Source organism: Mandrillus leucophaeus, unplaced genomic scaffold, assembly GCF_000951045.1.
Source record: "Mandrillus leucophaeus isolate KB7577 unplaced genomic scaffold, Mleu.le_1.0 Scaffold192, whole genome shotgun sequence".
Classification (NCBI taxonomy): Eukaryota; Metazoa; Chordata; class Mammalia; order Primates; family Cercopithecidae; genus Mandrillus; species Mandrillus leucophaeus.
This window is the reverse complement of record NW_012101943.1, coordinates 4,334,084-4,353,469: the sequence shown is the minus strand read 5'-3', so window position 1 is coordinate 4,353,469 and position 19,386 is coordinate 4,334,084. Positions and strand designations below refer to the sequence as shown.

At 43.4% G+C, this 19,386-nt stretch overlaps 1 protein-coding gene and 1 long non-coding RNA gene across 11 annotated transcripts in view; one reads left to right on the top strand and one right to left on the bottom strand.

Moving 5' to 3' along the window:
* Positions 1–2,483: 2,483 nt before the first annotated feature.
* Positions 2,484–19,386, top strand: part of MAX (MYC associated factor X) — a 109,511-nt gene continuing 92,608 nt past the window's right edge. For 7 of the 10 annotated variants that reach the window (XR_001005905.1, XR_001005904.1, XR_001005906.1 and 4 more), the window contains exons 1-3: positions 2,484–2,871; positions 3,607–3,633; positions 11,327–11,434. Coding sequence is in view for 7 of the 10 variants with exons in the window: in XM_011978320.1 (XP_011833710.1) it covers positions 2,836–2,871; positions 3,607–3,633; positions 11,327–11,434 (171 nt within the window). In the remaining 3 variants the exon portion in view is untranslated. The remainder of the gene's footprint in view (positions 2,872–3,606; positions 3,634–11,326; positions 11,435–19,386) is intronic. The other 3 variants (XM_011978322.1, XM_011978316.1, XM_011978321.1) reach the window with 1 other exon arrangement.
* Positions 10,793–15,208, bottom strand: LOC105538449. Its single transcript, XR_001005903.1, has 3 exons — positions 15,107–15,208; positions 14,470–14,582; positions 10,793–11,510 (listed from the first exon to the last, which is right to left on the bottom strand). It is a non-coding gene; the product is annotated as an uncharacterized LOC105538449 (long non-coding RNA).

Here is a 19,386-nt window from a genome sequence, read left to right as displayed (position 1 = left end):
CTTATTCACGATAAGCAAAATGTTACCTGGTCTTCGCAGACCCAGCCCTTACCCTAATGAAAGTGTCAACCTAAGAAGACTTCCTTGATCACCAACACCTCCCTAACCCCACCTCATACCTGGCACTCCTTCTCCCTCCTCTGAGCTCTTACAGCATTTGCTGTCTGTACAAACAATTTGACACTTACCTAATTTGTCTTCATCACAATTATTTGAGTTGACAATTTACTCCTGTCAGGTTTTAAATTCCACGTGGGTAAAGATTATCTTATTTTTCTTTTATAACAGTTTTATTGAAACACAATTATTGACATACTATAAAATTCACGCTTTAAAAGCATACAATTCAGTGGGAGACTATCTTATTTATTCTGGCATCGTCTATAGCTGTGGTTCCCAGTCTTGGGTGCACACTGGAATTACTAGAAGGGCTTTAAAAAATAACCTTCAGTCTGGAAAAAAAAAAAAAATCCTTCAGTCTGGATCTCACCTCCAGAGGTTCTGGCTTAACTGGTTTGGGGTGTGGCCTGGGGGGATGGGACTTTTTAAAGCCCCTAGGATGATTTTAACTTGTAGCCGGGGTTGCCCTAGAGTGCTCTGTTCATAGCAGGCACCCAACAACTGTTTGTTGTAATCATCAATTAGCTTTAACTTCTAGTATCCAGTTAATTAACTCACTCAAGAGTGGACATCTGTCTCCCCAATAGCCCAACAGCTCTTACCACAGAATGGTCGGCTTATATCTGTCTCCCCAACGCAGCAGGAAAGTAACCCTATGAGACAAAAGCATGTAGAAAAGGTAAGTTCACTTGCAAAGATGTGCAGACTTCAGTAGGACTAGATCACGGAATAAGAAATACAACAGATATTAGACCGTGCGTGGTGGCTCACGCCTATAATCCCAGCACTTTGAGAGGCCGAGGCCAGTGGATCACGAGGTCAGAAGTTTTGAGACCAGCCTGGCCAATATGGTGAAACCCTGTCTCTACTAAAAAACAAAAATTAGCCGGGCGCGGTGGCGGGCGCCTGTAATCCCAGCTACTCGGGAGGCTGAGGCAGGAGAATCGCTTGAACCCGGGAGGCAGAGGTCGCAGTGAGCCAAGCAAGGTCGCGCCCCTGCACTCTAGCCTGGGCGACAAAGCAAGACTCCGTCAGAAAGAAAGAGAAAGAGAGAAAGAGAGAAGGAGAGAAGGAGAGAAGGAAAGGAAGGAAGGAAGGGAGGGAGGGAGGGAGGGAGAGACAACAGATATTAAAGGAAAAAAATGTAAAGGAAAAATTACCACATTTACATTTGTCTTTTCAGCATGGATGACACTCTCACGTTGAAGAATGCATGTCACAAGAATTGTGTGTGACATATCCCCAAATTTCCACATTCAAAAGTCAGGGATAATACGGTTTTCATCCGGGAATCAGTAACTCATGGGAAAAGCTCAAGATGTCATTCATTTTGGAGACCAGATGTAAAGGAGTAGTATGGGTACTTTGTCTCAAGGTGGAAAGTGTCTTTCTTATGTTTTTTTCCTTCCCATGGGACTTGTTGCATACTCTTAAAATGGCGGCAGGGCAGGCACGTTTGCTTGCACAGCTGTGAGCTGCATGCATAAAAGCAGGGATGGTTTTGGCCTAAGGCAGGGATGGTTTTGGTCTTATCCGTTATGGCATCCCCTTGTGGCACATGTTAGGTGTTCAAAAAATATTGGTGGAATGGATGTGATTACACTTCATGCCACAGTATATAAATATGATTTTAACTGGACAGGGAACTGCACAAGTTTCCCATATTGATCCTTTTTGCGATCTTAATTATGGTACTCTGAGCTGGGATACTGCCTAAACTGCCTGGGCTACAACAAACTCTAAAGGGCTTTTACTTTCACGTCCACAGTGGTTGAGGGTTCGCGTTCTGTGAATGCTGGAACCTCACGCGAGTAGCTGAGTAGCGAGGATGGTCACTCCCGGATAAATGAATACAGGATTCTCGCGGCTGGGAGCGGTCGCCCGGCGAGGTCGGTCATCCTGCCTGTCCAGTAACACCACGAAACACCTGCCACTGATACCTCCCCACCAGCTCCCGAGGGTTCGCGCCGGCATCCCGAGCCGCACCCCCTGTTCCGCCGCAGCCGGATTCCCTCCAGGGCGGGTTACGCCCCTAGGCGCAAAACAGAACCACTTCGCATCAAGAAGACAAAGTATAACCAATCACACCAAAAAGAGGCAGCATTATTTAGACAGCCGGCTACTCCCCCAGAGACTCCACCCAGTCCCCTGGGCCCGGCGTTCAGCGCGCCGACGGTGCCCGGCTCCAGGAGCTCCAGCTCCCTCCACGTGTCCTGTCTTCCCAGCAGCCTCCTCTGCCGCCTCTGGAGGAAAATCTCCTGACAACTCGCGGTCTGCGGACTACGACTCCCAGGAGGCGCCGCGCCGCGGTTCTCCCCGCCCCCTCTCCGGGACGCGCAGGCGCCCTGGGCTCCGTCTACCAGCCTGGCTGGCGACGCCTGGATGCGGTTTCTTCCGGGATTTGTAGTTTTTCTGGAGTTACCCGGGCCGTCTGTCAAAGGGACAAAAACTACAAGTCTCGGCTGCCCCAGCGCTGCGAGCCTGGTCACGTGGCGGGGGCCGACCGGGCGTGCGTGCCGCCGTTGATCCGGTGCTGCAGTGAGGAGGTGGTTCTTGCCCGTGTTGTGTGTGTGTGTGAGTGAGAGAGCGAGTGAGTGAGTGAGTGAGTGTGTGTGTGGGGGGGACTCGGCTTGTTGTTGTCGGTGACTTCCCCCTCCCCTTCACCCCTTCCCCTCCCCGCCGCCGCTGCAGTGGCCGCTCCCTGGGCTGTAGGAAATGAGCGATAACGATGACATCGAGGTGGAGAGCGACGTGAGTCCTGGGGCTTCTTCCTTCCCGTGCGGGTTGTCAGGCGGGGACAGCGGCCGGGGCTCTCAGCGGGGCGACGGCGGGAGGGGGCCGGGCCGCCGCCGCCTCCTTCCCCTTCCCCTTCCCCTCGGGGCCAGGACTGCCTCCGTCGCGTTCCCGGCTCGCTCCCCTCCGGCTCCTGGCCGGAGCGGCCTCCTGGGACTGGAGGTGGGGGGAAGACACGCGGCTTCTGGGACTCCCACCTTCTCCCGTGGGGGAGGGTGCTGCGGCCTCCCGCTCCCACCTTCCCGGGCTCAGGATCCGGGGGACAAGGATGGGGGGCGCCCGGGATCCCATTGTCCGGATCCAGGGGAAGGGGACGGCGTTCAGGACCTGCCCCTTCGGAACGCGATCCTCTCCTCCCGTGACCCGCGGATCCTGGGGGGCGAGGAAGGGCGGAGAGGGGTTGGGGGTGCCTAGATGCCCGAGCTGGGTCTGCAGGGAGGAGACAGTGCTCGGGACCCCTCTGGCCCGGGTCGGATCCCGGAAGGAGGGGCGGCGCTCGGGACCCCTCTACCCCGCTACCGGATCCCGCCGAGGGTGGAAGGGTGGGGGCAAGGGGTGGGGAGGGAGGCAGGGGTGTCGGGCTGACTCCCCACCCTCCGCTTCCTCTGCCGCCGGCATTTTCTTTCTTATTATTGAATGTTAAGTGTAAAAATAACTTCTATATTTTCTATTTTTTTTTCTCTCCTATTCCAGGAAGAGCAACCGAGGTTTCAATCTGCGGTACGTCTCCTACTCTCCATTTCATTTTTATTTCCGTTCAGTTCTATTCCTTTTTGGGGTCAGAGAGAAAAAGAGATCGTACTGTTACTTTTAATATTGTAGTAAATCACTAATGTTAACCACTAAGGTGAGGTGGGGCCTGGTTCTGGAGGGTGGGGGAGTTGCAAATCCTATCATTCTAGATTCTCAGGTGATAAGTTCAGTAAGAGGAGCTGTATGCAAAGAATTGAATTGTTTTGTAGTTTTCAAATAGGGGATCCAGCTGCCGCTATGTAAGTGGAAATGAGAAATGCAGCATTCTGAAGTCAGTGGTAGTATTTCAGGGCAAAGTGGTCAGAAGATTTATTTAGGAACAAGTAGATTTTAAACCATATCTGTATAATTATGTGAAGCTGAAGCCACATGCAATAATCGCCTTTAACCAAGTCATGTGACTGCTATAGACCCGTAGAATCTAGCACAATGTGGTATTCTAACACAAAAATTGGAAATGTAGAGGAGCCAAACGTTGCATCATCAAAGTGTCACATAAAGTTATTATGGTCTGATTCTCTGTATTTGAAGAAGAGGTATAAAGAAAATTAAAAAATAGCTGAAGAAAAGTGGCATTGCAGAAAGAGCTTTGCTGAAAGGTGATGGATGAGACCATATAATGTTATCAATAATTTCTTAGGGTTTTGATATTAATGTTCCCAGTAGATGGTTCTGTGGATTTAGATATGCACTAATTTCATATCTTTGGAGTCTGAGACAGTAATATGGGTTTTTCATGAATAGATTAGAGGGGAAAAAAAGAAAACATATAGAATAAATCAGAATCAGAGGGGAAGAGAAATAAGTATATCAGCGTTCTAATATTTGAAATTGGGAACAGTAGGAAGTGTATAGAATGGGGGTAAAAAATTTGAATGCCCATGAGGGCCATAAAGAATAAAGAAAGAAGAGGTGAGGACTTGGGTACTGGAGAGCAATGCCTCTCCTAAAAAGACAGCCACTACTGAATTCCAGTGGTTTGTTATGTAGGAGTGAAGGGTCAGTATTGCCAGATCTTCCTATTTTTTATTTTATTTTATTTTATTTATTTATTTTTGAGATAGAGTCTTGCTCTGTCACCAGGCTGGAGTGCAATGGTGCTGTCTCGGCTCACTGCAACCTCCGCCTCCTGGGTTCAAGCGATTCTTCTGCCTCAGCCTCCTGAGTAGCTGGGACTACAGGCGCACACCCCCACATCCAGCTAATTTTTGTATTTTTAGTAGAGACGGGGTTTCACCTTGTTGGCCAGGCTGGTCTCGATCTCTTGACCTCGTGATCCGCCCACCTCGGCCTCCCAAAGTGCTGGAATTACAGGCGTGAGCCACCGCGCCCGGCTGATCTTCCTATTTTTTAAGAAAGATTAGAAATCCAAAGCGTTATGTTATTTTTCTGATTTTTAAAATGATGTGTGGAACAACTGTTTGGGCTTGTTAGAATTTGCAGGATGTCACTTTGATACCTCTGGCATAAGAACCTAATAACCACAGGATAAAGGCAAGCCATCTCAGTTGTACCTGCTCTTCATTAGAGCAAGCAAAGATTATGCAGGTTGTCTAAGCAAATAGGCATTAAGAAAACTTATTTATTGAGAGCTGGTATTTTCTTAAAATCCGGGGATGTAGTTGTTCCAGAAATCTTAAAAATTATCCCTGGGTAGTAGTCATTAAAGATAATTTGTTTTGTTTTATTTATCCTTGAAGTATTCTCATATACTTATGCATATATTTGAAAATTGAATTCGTTTTTTTCATTTACTTTTATCCTTCATGTTTGGGGCCTAGTCTGTTGAAAACTTTTTTTTTCCTGCAAGTCTCCAGTTGTAAAATCTGTGCCAGGGCTTGATCAGAGACAGAGGGTAAGGATCGTTAGGCTTCCTTTGCAGAATTGTCCTTTGAATTGGAATTATACTGAATCCTAGTAAGAGAAAGTGTTTTTTGTTTTGTTTTGTTTTGGTGAAATTTTGGCTCACAGTTCTTGAAAGCGTTCTGCTTTTCAAAATATTCGTCCACATGATTGTTGATGTAAATTTGTTTATTAAATTATTACAACGTTTCTGCTTTCCTGGAATGCTAATCTCACTGTTTTGTCTAGATGTTTTTAGTTTGCTATTAAGGTGCCTAGGGTTTTTCCTTTTGATTTTCGGAGTAGGCAAGGGAAGTTGGTTTGACACTTTGTTTTTAATTTAACACATCTATTTGTTGAGATTTCTAAGTATTACTCTGCACAATATAATTACAACAGCATGGAGAGAAAAAGCAGATGTGTTTTAGACAAATTTTATAGTGCATCAAACAACTATCGTGAATGTGTAGGGTAAAAAGGATTCCATTTTTTCCCCTCTGTGAATGTATCTGCTTACTTCTTAATATTTAATATAGATAATAAATTTATTTTTTAAAATTTAAGAGGGAGCTATTCTTAAGTTTTGCCTTAAAAAAAGGTATGGACTGTGAACAACCAAATACTTAGGTATTTAGGACTACAGAAGAAGTTGAAAAAGTTATTTGAAAAATGCTCTGTGGATCCTAATATAAAAACATTCATGTATGTTTTATAATGTCACTACTACAATATCTAGGCCTTACTACATGAAAAATGTAAGATACTGAGAACACAGTTAGGAAGTTAGGCTAACTCTAACAGAAAGTGAAACTGATTTGGCAAATATTTTTTTCTATTGCTTCAGTACAAACGGAAAACAGCTTCTCCAATGACCAGTAAGCTTTGTTAAAGGAAGTAACCCCAAAGAGTATTCTTATTACTAAATTCAGTACATCGCAAAATCCCACTGATGTTATCTTATTTTTGTTATATTTTGGAGGGAAGAGGTTGCATTTTAAAGATAAATTTCTGGGACAGGTATATTCTATTGCAAGGGCTTCCTTTTGCTTTCTTTCTGTTTGGGAAATTTCTTTAGGAAAGAGTGAAAGTATACAAGAAATGTATGGGTTAGTGTGTTGGTCAGGAAATGCAAGTTTTTTTCCAGTGACCATGCCTGATGGTAACTGAGTGAGTTGCAGATGCAGTATGCCTATTAGGGGTTTGAAAACAGATTTGTGCAATTCTGCTTCTGGACCTTTCTGGTATGAAATATTTTTAACTTCTCAGAGCTCTTTGCTTCTTTAGGAATATTCAGAAGAGAACAAGCTTGGTAGCATGAGATTGGAATTCACTCAGGAAACTGCTGTCTTGTTTTACCTGCAGTCAGTTGCATGACAGAAGTGCTGCACGATGCATGTACAAAAGTACTCTGCTTAGAGTGTTGACAGTGATAACAGAAATGCCAGAGTGAGTTCCTAAATGTGCCTGTGTTAGAGTAAAAGTTGTTCTTATGTCTAAAATAATTTTTCCAAGATGCCAGTAGTAGTGAAATCGTTGGTCAAAGAATTCAGCTTGGTTTTTAATTAAAATTTCCTGACTAAGGCATCCTTCCCTGAAATGGCTATGGTGTGAGGCCCTGTTTGAATAACATTTGCCAGTTCTTTTAGGCACCAAATGAAAAAAGTTTGAAAACAAATACCTACATTAGATAGTGTTGGAAATGTATACCAGGCAATCAGCTACAAGCAGGACAGATACTGGAAAATTGAAATAGATGTCTTTCTTTTAGGGAGCTTGGTGAGTTTATCTCATCCTACCTGCCCATTATTTTATGTTATAATTTTGGGGTTGATTAAAATGAGTATTTTAAGTTGTTTGGAAATTGAGCTTTATCTTATCTTGTTCTTATCTATCAGAAGTAAAAAATAGATCTTTTCGGATGAGATTTTTGGGTCTGTGTATTCTCAAGTGTCCTTAGTCTCTAATAAGAATAGCTTGATAAGAATCATAAGCAACACAAGCTTCCCTCTAAAATACAACCTTCACATTTTGTAAAGGTAGTAAATATTTAGTGGGCAACGAATTGCCTATGTGCTGAGAATTTTCTGTATTAGAATTAAGATGATTCCCCTTATAGGTGGGATTTTCTGTCAGGTAGCCTGCAAGACATGGCATTGTTCTGGAGAACCTTGTGCATCCTGGAATAATGAAGCATTTATTTCCACATGCTATCTGTCTAGAACTTGGAGGAAATAAGCTTACTGACTGATGTGATGCCTTGAACAAAGATGCAGTCTCTGTGCAGTAAGTTGGAAGGAAATCATTTTAAGAGATTTCCCTCAATTTTGAACAGACCTCCTTAGCCTAGATGACTTCCTGCCAACATAGAAACTTCTTGGCTAACAAAATAATGTTTGCCTTCAACATCTAACAACACAAGGTACATGTGCTTGGTAGTGTCAAAAATGGACAAATTGTAGGTGAAGATTTTTATTCTGGCTACCAGTGTGGAAAGTTGGGTAGAAATATAACTGAAAGGCTGAATAAAAACCTTGGCAGAGATGTCAAAGCTGGAAGTGATTTGGTGCGGGAGTTTCTGTTGAGCATCTGTGGACCACTGCATAGCCCCTTAGTATTTCTGTTAGGGATGCCCTGGAGGAAGGGTTTCCTGGCAGAAATCCAGACGTACAAATTCAGTGTACTAGAAGAGTGGGCAGTGTCCAGCCACTGTTCCCATAGGATGTATAGGGGAGATGTTTGGGAGCCTGCTGTACAGTCCAAGAATACCTCTGTTGTCTCCTAGAATAGGGCCTAATTAATTCCACAAGGGGGCTTTCCGTACCATTCGTTTTCATTATTGAACATTATTCTCAGTACAGGCTCATCAGAGTAGAGTTTTATTTGTTCAAGACAATTGTTTGGCCTTGTTTTTTAAAGCCAGTTTTGCATTTGTGGGAGGTTATTAGATGCCTTACAGTGGGAGTCTTTCCCCAGTTTTTGTTCTTCAACTCTGAAATCATGGCCCTCTCAGAAAGGGTTGCCAGCAAGCAAAGACAGTTAACAAGGCAGTGATAAAGCCTGCAAACTGGTCCTCCAATGGGGGTGGGGATGAGGCGCGGGCAGTGTTATCGGACTGGGTGGATCTGTGGTTTGGAAATACTTCCCACAGAGAATTCTCAGCCTTGTGTAAAGGTTTTTACGTTTTTCATGTGCTCTTTCAAAACACTAGTGATAACATTTAATTCAGAGTTGCCTGGAATTAGGCTTGTTAGCTGTGCATGTTTTTAACTTGTTCTTTCAAATCAAGCTTGGGGAAGAGAAAAATACATCCTTGCCATTATCTCTGAGAGATTTAAAATTGACTCCAGTAGTAGCTCAGGGATGGACATGGCAGCAGGGATCGGTCTAAGATTCCACTCTTCTGCTAGTTAAATTGGGCCTGGAACCACTACAGAAATTCCATCCACTACTTTGAGAACAACAGTCCCCAGCCCAGGCTTTCTACCAGGCAGTGGACCGCTGCCTTTCCTTGTTGAGCCAACTTCTCAAACTTGGCCGGCTCCCCAGATGAGAAGCCAAGATTTCTGCTCATGATCTACAGCCAAGTTCACTTACAATCCTCTAACCGAGAGACTTGTCCATTTGAGTCCTTTCAGAGCTCAGTGAATGGGAGGGGGTAGTGCACTGTGGGGATGATTTTGATGTTAGATTATACTTAGCTCCACCCCTTTAGTGCAGGTCCACGTGAAACCAAGTGCAACTGCATTCTAGCCGTTTGAGATTTGCAGGGCTCTCCCAGAAAGAAAACAGACAATTAGAATTTTATTTGTATCAACAGGAGGGATTGTGGGTAATTCTGGTGCACAGCTCTTACCTGGGAGGAGGGCCAAGAATCGTGGTGATTTAGTAGACAGGAGTATCTTGGGCTGCTCTGGAGACCAAAGATGGGCGATTAATTTGCATGTAAATAAACCACCTTAGGTAGTATATAGCAAACAGGAGCGGCAGACACATGCCGAATGTTGTCTCTTGGCCTTTAAGCTCCTTAGGTATAGTCCCAGCCCAACTTATCTTTGTGTAGATGATCAGAGGGAACAACAGTAAGTTCAAAAGGACTAGATACTTAAATAGGTTTAATTCTGTTGAGCTATTTCATGCTACTGTTAGAAGGCATCTATAATTTTGCTCTAAAGTTGTATGATACAGAGTACCTGTCTCTAGCCTCAGATTACTTGGTGTTCCAAGCTTGACCGTCGTCCTCTCAGCTTCTCCATAATATTTCATATGTCACTATAGTTCAGTAAACATTCATTTTACAGTGAAACCAGACTTAACAAGATTAGGACAACTTTAGAAGTGCTCCAGGCATCTGCCCCCAAAAGAGAGAGATGCTGTGGAGAACCATGGTTGTCATGGGAACCTCATGTCCAGTTCAGTAGAGCTGTAGGAGAGGTGCATGCTTAAGAGACCAGGAAGTACTCAGATGACCACAGGTGCTCCCAGCCTCCTCTTCCTCTGTAATGACTAGGACTTTAGGATTAAATAACAGGAGAATTTCAAGTCCTTTCATTCTCACAACTCTTGATAGAATTTTGTCTGTACATCTTCTCTAGTACAAGGATTCATGTGAGGCAGCATTATTCTTGTGCTAAGCCAAGTTACTTACTCTTGTTCCATTTTTTGAATTTCTGGTCCCCTATGTGTGTAGATTTAAGCTACCTGAACTTCCCGTATACAGACTTGGTCTCTAGGTTAGCTCAATGCAACCATGTGCATTCAAGGTGAATGTTCAGAGTATAATTTCCATAATTCTCAGTGTAGGTGTGATGAAGTTCTTCTTGCTTTGGGTTTGTGTTCCTTTTGGAGGGGATACCCCTCTGATGGGGGCCTGCTGAAGTGCGCTTACCATGCTCTCCAGCACTGTCTCTTCTGCCTGAAATCAGAGCATTTTTGCGATTCCTGATTTGGTGTTGGCAGTTTTGGTCCGTCTCCAGTTGACTGTTCTTTGTGATTACAAGTAGGCTAAGACTTTGACTTGGATATTTAGATACTGCCAAAGTAGCCTGACCTGCCACAGGTGCCTGAGGGAATTTATTCTGAGTATGTGGTGTCAGAAAGTGTGCCCTCTAAGAACTGCCTGTCTGGCACTGCCTGTGTGCGGGAAAGCCCTTGGCAGGATAGCACCTTGGATCTACTTTTAAAAAACAGGAACTCAGAATTCAGTTGTCATCTTATCAGCTGTGTCATAATGATCTCAGATTCATGCATCTAGATTTTATAAGAGTTTTAGTTTCTATTATATGATTTGATGAGAAAGTCTTAAACTAGTGCCTTTTACTGGGCTTGGGGCTCACGGTGATGGTTTCACATGAAAGAAGCACCAGTGACTTAACTCTTTTTTCCCCTGGACACCCATCTGGGGAATCTCTTACAGTGGAGGTGATCACATCTTAAGAAGGGGCCACTGGAGCTTTCTCTAGTCACTTCCTAACCACAGACTGGTGGCTCTTCTGTCACATAAGCAAGTTGGGGGGGGGGGACCACTGATGTTACAGGAGAGTCACACTTTGTTCCCCTGAATAACTTTTATTTTACTTATGCATGAGCTGGATGCATCGAGCTACTTTGGATGTTCCTGTCGCAAGCCTTGCTCACCCCTTTCTCCCCCTTTAGCAGAGCCTAATTCTGGAGACTCCTAACTGCCCACCTCGAGAAATCCTTCCCAGTCCACTCGCCAGGGACAGTGCTGACAGCGTGTACTTCCAGGCGATACCCCACCCACCTTGTACCAAGCAAAAGGAGTGACATTCCTAACGTGTTCTTTCTCCTATTCTTCTAGGCTGACAAACGGGCTCATCATAATGCACTGGAACGAAAACGTAGGGACCACATCAAAGACAGCTTTCACAGTTTGCGGGACTCAGTCCCATCACTCCAAGGAGAGAAGGTGAGTTTCTTGAGGAAGCTGAGTAACTGGCCACTACTAGCTTTTAACTTGTTGCGGAGCCTAGGAGAGCACTCACCTATTGGGAAGGAAATGTAGTCAGAGATATTCAGGTAGCATGGTTGCCTTATTTTTTGACTGTTTGGAGGATCACCGCACGCCTTACCTACTCCAGTTTATCCTCAACAAAATATGTCAGATATAATGGAGCCATTTGTAAGATATTGGTAGGAGTCATCTTTCTAAATTTGTATTATATGTAATAAATTCAAGAAATTATAACTATATACTGTAGTGTAAAGGGTGGCCCAGGGTTCATTTGGGATAACAGTAAAGATTCCAGAGGTGGTTAATACCCTAGACCTCCCTGAGAATTTCTTTCCTGTGGTTCAAGGTTAATACTTACTGTAAATGAGCACTTGCAGAAATGCATGTAATGTATGTTAAAAGCAGCCTGGGCACCATTGATTTTCTAGCCCCAATAATTGTTATTTCCAAGGCGTATAAAGAGCATTTTAAACTGTGGGACAAAAGACTTGAGTGAAGAGACATGTTCGTGTGAAATAGAAAAAAATAACCGTTCTTCCCCACTCCCTTCTGGAACCTAGCGTTTTCCCTGGAGGGCTAGGCACCAGCTGTTTCTACATTTTAAAAACAAAATTAGAAGCTTTGAGTAAAAGCCTATGGGTTAGGGTCACTCCCTGGAATTTGGAGAAAACATCTGCACAGCTAGTTCCATCCTTGACAGAGAGTGTAGTTGTCTGCAGCAATTCAGTGGAATAACTGGCAGGCTGGGAAGAGGACCTATGTTTTTGCTTTAGTGATCCAGTGTTTTATAAAGAAGCAACTATTCTGTTAAGAACAATTTTTGCTTTTGAGTGCACTTTGATTTAGTTCTGTGGTGGGGGTCCTGGATTTGTTTGGCTATCCAAGATCAAATTTGGAACCCTTATGCTTTCATTTTTTATATTGTCACTCTGGTGAGTTATATGCTCTATCCTTTATCTAAGGTGTGGCTTTCCATGTGGCGGAAACATGGAGAAGATCTGACCTTTATAAAGAACAAAACAGGCCATGTGCATACCTAGTATTGCAAAACCAGAATTTGTCATGGGTTAAGCGTACTAAGTGTGGACTTGATTTAATGACCTTAAACCAAAGTACTTACCTGGAATAACAACCTTCCTGAGTACAACACTAAGTACCACAGAAATCTTTATGACTAGAGACAGACTCACCCCTTTAGTCAAAGTAAACACATGCCAGAGATTATCTCTTAGGCTTCTTTGACCTGTTGACAGTTGGTGCATATTCCTGTACCATAGTATCCATTAAAATTGCTTTGGTAAACTATATGGACAAGAGCTGCCTTCTCCTAAGTCTCACATCTAACCAGGAGTGGCACTGGGGCAATGTTTCTCGGGGTGAATTGTGGACCACCCACATCAGATTCACTACTGAATCAGCCTTTCTGGAGGGAAGCCTGGGAATCTGTATTTATAACAAGCAGTCAGATGATTCTTAGGCATTCTTAAGTTTGAATACATTGGGAGAGGTGGGTCATAGGATCACAACTATACCTTTTCCTTATCCAGCCTGTTTTACAATGCCATAACATTCTTCCTTAACTCCTTATAATTACATTATTCTAAATCATATTTTCTCCTTTCTTTCTTCAAGGAAGTTGAAGGTTTGAATTTGGTAGTCTTACAGAGGGAATAATTTGTCCTTTGTTGTGGCTCATTTATTTACTCATTGATGCCATTCAACACATATTTACTGAGGGTCTACTACCTGCCAGGTACTATTCTAGTTACTGGGAATACAGCAGTAAACAAAACAGACAATAACAGGAGCTCTTGCTCTGATGAGGAAATGATAAAAAAAGAAGTAAGAATTAAAAATATATGTATTATGTCAGGTAAGTACCATGTAGAAAAACAGGGAAGAAGAGTTGCAATTTTAATTATGGCAGAGAAGAAGACTGTTGCTGGCAAAGCTTTGAACAAAGTGAAGCAAAGAATAGTGCATCTGTCTAGTAATGAGCATTCCAGGCAGAGGAAAGGCAAGTGTGGTAGCACTGAGACAGGAACCTGTAAGCATTCCTGGGCCAGGCAGGGAAAACAAAGAGGCCAGAGTAGCTAGAGTGGAATGAGTGAAGGGATGGTGGCAGGAGATGCTGGCAGAAAAGTAGCAGGACTAGGAGAGAGGAGTGGTCCAGGGGAACCAGATTCTAGAGCCAGTCAGCACAACCCCAGTTTGAGAATTTACTAGATACCATTCTAATTTCCGAATCCTCCTATGCTGTGTTACAATCCAAATATGTCCTACTGACAGTGAATGAAGGAAATGTCTATAAACTCTCAACCTCTTCCTCTTTAAAAAGCAAGCTGCCAGCACTGTTTCATAGGTGCCGTGAGTCTAACAGAATACTTTGGTCCCTCAGACTTATGAGTTGTGACTAAACGTGGCGTTTTTTAAAATGTGGTATTTGAACCAAAGGAAATGGGCTCATTCTTAGATTGTGGTAATTAAGGTTATGACATTATGTAAATAATCATGAGATGATTATTTTACCATGTGAATTTTGGGAAACTTAGATTCTTAAAGGGAAATTTAGGTCTCTCTGTGTTCCAGTCTCCTTTGACTTAAACATCTTTATGTTCCAGCTGACTTCTTCCTTAGCATTTGGATTATCTGTCATATGTGTAAGCCTTTTGTTTTTTAAAGAGAAAGCAATATATTAATTGAATTGGATCCTAACCAAGAATAAGGGATACTTGTTTAAAAAAGAAAGAAGGCTTTAAATGTGGGACCCAAACTCTATTTACCCTTTGTTTTCTGTATTTCTACTATAAATTAAACATTTTAAAAAATGGTTGGCCGGGCGTGGTGGCTGATGCCTGTAATACCAGCACTTTGGGAGACTGAGGCAGGTGGATCACTTGAACCCGGGAGTTTGATACCAACCTGGGCAACATGGCAAAACCATGTCTCTACAAAAAATACAAAAATTAGTCGGGTGTGGTGGTGCTTACCTGTAGTCCTGGCTACCTGGGAGGCTGTGGTGGGAGGATCACTTGAGTCTGGGAGGTCCTGGCTGCAGTGAGCCGTGATGGCACCACTCCAGCCTGGGCGACAGAGTGAGACCCTGTCTCAAAAAAATAAGAAAAATTAAAAAAAGAATTACTTTTTTCTTGAGGAAAAAAACCAGTAATAATTGACACTGTATTGCAATGTAAAATTAAATCCACACAGCAGTTGTATAAGGTATGGTACTGTTATTAGACAGTTATTACTGCTGTTGCTCCTGTCAGTGTTATTAACAGGCTCAAGATCATTATCCCATCTGTAGCAGGACAGGGGCTAGAACTCAGGATTGCCAATTAATTGCCAAGTTCCATCTTTTTCCTGTACCATATGGGTAAACAGTTTAAGGATATTTAAAAAAAATCTTGCTTAAATACTTATATCTTGTCATTGTCCTGGGAGCTTCCCCTGGATAGGCCTGTTAATCTTGGCAGTGTATCATACCACGGCTACTATAAAAATACTCTCCTCTGAGGTGGCATATGTAGGTAACACTGAAGTGTGGAGTATTAAGGATCATTTAAAGTCTATAATTTCTTTCTGAGTTCACATAGTGGCTCTGAGCCTAAGAAAATAGACCATTACAGTTCGTGGTTCATTTGGGTTTTGCCATAGGTCCCAGAGTTAACAAGTAGACCCTCGAACTCTATTGTTTGAGTCTTTTGTGTTCCTTGCAGTTTCTCAACTGTACATGGAGCCCACTGGGAACAATAGGATAGAATTAGAACCGTCAGCCAGCCAACCAGAGTAATGGAGTGAGGGCAAGATCAACTGTCAACTGTGGCCCCATTTTTTTTTTTTTCTTTTACAGAGATGTTACTTTTACAGAAAGTATTAGTTAAGTGTCCTTGCTGGGTACTAGGGAGTGTTACACAATGGTTCACTGGCGCTAAGCTCACCGTATTTATGTTGGGGAGCAAGACATGATAGCCAGCCCATCATTTTGCCTTTACATGGGAGTATAATTCTGTCCTCCATCTCGTAAGCCCCAGTACCTGAGCCAGAATGATTGTAACCAATCACACTGTCTCTTTTTCATGGATGGCTTTAGCAGTAGGTTATTTTCATCATTGCCGTTTGTAGCTCTACAGTGGTTTATAGTAATCTCTCATCTTTTAAGTCTCTCCCTCAGTGCCTGTTGTTATCAAACTCATTGCTCTCTCAGGCAGTTGAGCTCTGCATTTCTCCCTTATGGGGAGAGCTGTGTTGAAGAGAGAGAATGTAACTTAAAATGAAAATAAACAGAATTTCTTGATTTTGAGGTGAGAATTTGAGGGCACTGCCTTTTTCAGTTCCCATCAGAGATTCTGGCTCATAGTAGGTTCTCAGTAAATTGTGGTGGTGAAGAGAGCCAGAGGAAACAGCACACTTGCTCAGCCATTAAAGAAAACAGCAACAGTCAACATTATATGCTTAACTATATAAGTGAGACCCTGTGAGTGCTATAGAGGTTCAAACACATAATAGATGGTGTCTACCCTTGAGGGTCTTGCTCTCTTGTTGGGAAAGAGGGTTACACCTAACAATTAACAATAGTGAGATAACATGCTGAGCATCAGATAAGAGCTTTACATTGAGTTAATCTCTGTTTCATTTCCATTAAAGTCTGGTTTTCTTAACAGGTAGATGTTGAAACCAAATATTAATAGTTCCTTTATGGCAGGGAACATGGTTCTTAAGGAAAAAGGCTCTCATAGCATTTATACTTTTATGTGCACACATTTATATATTATACTTAATATATGTGGTTTTACATATATTTGTGTGATTATTTAATGACTGTCTGCTGCCACTACACTATAGTAAGTACCATGAAGGCAAGGAAAATGTCTCCTTTTGGTTATATTCCTTCCCTCAGTGCCTGCACATAGTAGGGAGCATAGTGAATGTTTATTAACTGAGGGGAGGAATCCCCCATCAACCTGGCCACATTATTTTGAGAGATGGCTCATTCCTGTTGATGGTTTTAAAGCTGACAGTTCATTTGGTAACCTGTGTCTATAGCATATCTGAGCTGCTGGAGGGATTGTCTTTTACATGAAATGTTAACCACAGTCCTATCCACTTCTCATTACTCATTAACGTTATATTAGCTGGCCAGACTCCGACTTGGGCAATTATCTTTTTAAAGTTTCTACATCTTAAATTGTTGCCCATAGTTGCCCATGTCTCCCTTAGGCTCCAGGCTCAGCAATTGTAAATGCATTTAATTTCTTATAAATTATTTGTGTGCTGCTGAAAACCTCCAAGGGCTTTTCATTGCCCATTTAGGTAAGGACTGGTATTCCATGTTCTGTAAATAAGGTACCCAGCTTGCCCACCTGCTTTTTCACCACCTTCCTGCCGTTAACCTTCCAGTTACTGTACACCCTTGAATTAGTCCGTTTTCTTGCTGCTAATAAAGACATAGACTGGGCAATTTACAAAAGAAGGAGGTTTAATGGACTTATAGTTCCAAGTAGCTGGAAGGAAGCCTCACAATTGTAGTGGAAGGCAAGGAGGAGCAAGTTATGTCTTGCATGGATGGCAGCAGGCAAAGAGAGAGAACTTGTGCAGGGAAAATTGTTTTTAAAACCATCAGATCTTGCAAGACTTACTCACTATCATGAGAACTGCATGGGAAAGACCTGCCCCCATGATTCAGTTACCTCCCACCGAGTTCCTTCCACGACACATGGGAATTGTGGGAGTTACAATTCAAGATGAGATTTGGGTGGAGACACAGCCAAACTATATTATTCCGCCCCGGCCCCTCCCAAATCTCATGTCCTCACATTTCAAAACCAATCATGCCTTGCCAACAGTCCCCCAAAGTCTTAACTCATTTCAGCATTAACTAAGAAGTCCACAGTGCAATGTCTCTTCTGGGACAAGACAAGTCCTTTCTGCCTATGAGCCTGTAAAATCAAAAGCAAGTTAGTTACTTCGTAGATAGAATGGGAGTACAGGCATTGGATAAATACAGCCATTCCAAATGGGAGAAACTGGTCAAAAAGGGGGCTACAGGACTCATGCAAGTCCGAAATCTAACAGGGCTGTCAAATCTAAAAGCTCTGTAATGATCTTTGACTCCATGTCTCACATAGAGGTCATGCTGATACAGGAAGTGGGTTTCCTTGGTCTTGCGTAGCTCTACCCCTGTGGCTTTGCAAGGTACAGCCCCCTTCTTGGCTGCTTTCACAGGCTGGCATTGAGTGTCTGTAGCTTTTCCAGGTGCACAGTGCAAGCTGTCAGTGTATCTACCATTTTGGGGTCTGCAGGATGGTGGCACTCTTCTCACAGCTCCACTAGAGAGTACCCCAGTAGAGACTCTGTGGGGGCTCTGACCCCACATTTCCTGTCTGCAATGCCCTAGCAGAGGTTCTCCATGAGGGCCCTATCCCTGCAGCAAACTTCTTCCTGGACATACAGGTATTTCCATACTCCATCCTCTGAAATCTAGGCAGAGGTTCCCAAACCCCAATTCTTGACTTCTGTGCACTCCCAGGCTCAGTACCATGTGGAAGCTGCCAAGGCTTGGGGCTTGCACCCTCTGAAGCCACAACCTGAGCTCTAAATTGGGCCCTTTCAGCCACGACTGGAGTGGCCGGGATGCAGGGCACCAAGTCCCAGGGCTGCGCACAATATGTGGACCCTGGGCCCAGCCCATAAGACCAGTTTTTCCTCCTAGGCCTCTGGGCCTGTGATGGGAGCAGCTGCTGTGAAGATATCTGATATGCCCTGGAGACATTTTCCCAATTGTCTTGGGGATTAACATTCGGTTCCTCATTACTTATGTAAATCTCTGCAGCTGGCTTGATTTTCTTCTCAGAAAATGGGATTTTCTTTTCTATCACATTGTCAGGCTGCAAATTTTCCAAACTTTTATGCTCTATTTCCCTTATAAAACTGAATGCCTTTTACAGCAACCAAGTAACCTCTTGAATGCTTTGCTGCTTAGAAATTTCTTCCTCCAGATACCCTAACTCATCCCTCTGAAGTTCAAAGTTCCACATATCTCTAGGATAGGGGCAAAATGCTGCCAGTCTCTTTGCTAAAACATAACAGGAGTGACCTTGGCTCTAGTTCTCAACAAGTTCCTCATCTCCATCTGAGACCACCTCAGCCTGGACTTCATTGTCCATATCATTATCAGCATTTTGGGCAAAGCCATTCAACAAGTCCCTAGGAAGTTCAGAACTTTCCCACATTTTTCTGTCTTCTGAGCCCTTCAAGTTGTTCTAACCTCCAGCTGTTACCCAGTTCCAAAGTTGCTTCCACATTTTCAGGTATCTTTTCAGCAGTGCCCTACTCTACTGGTACCAATTTACTGTATTAGTCTATTTTCATGCTGCTGTTAAAGACATACCTGAGACTGGGCAATTTACAAAAGAAAGATCTAATGACTTACAGTTTCATATGGCTGAGGAGGCCTCACAATCATGGTGGAAGGCAAGGAGAAGCAAGTCACATTTTACATGCATGGCAGCAGGCAAAGAGAGCTTGTGCAGGGAAACTCCCATTTTTAAAACCATCAGATCTCACGAAATTTATTCACTATCACCAGAACAACATGGGAAAGACCAACCCCCATGATTCAGTTACCTCTCACCAGGTTCCTCCCACAACACATGGGAATTGTGGGAGTTAAATTCAAGATGAGATTTGGGTAGGGACACAGCCAAACCATATCAACTCCTCTTCTGTTTGCTCAGGAATTTCATTCTCAGCTAATCTGAGTTCTTTGCTTTTCTCAAGGTCCAACCCCAGCCACACTGCCCAGGTGACTTGGGGGTTCCATATTGATGAGCCCTGCTCACAAGATCTACCTGCAGTCTGTCCTCTATTTCCTGCCTGAGTTCCCCCCTTCCCTCAGTCTCCAGCTC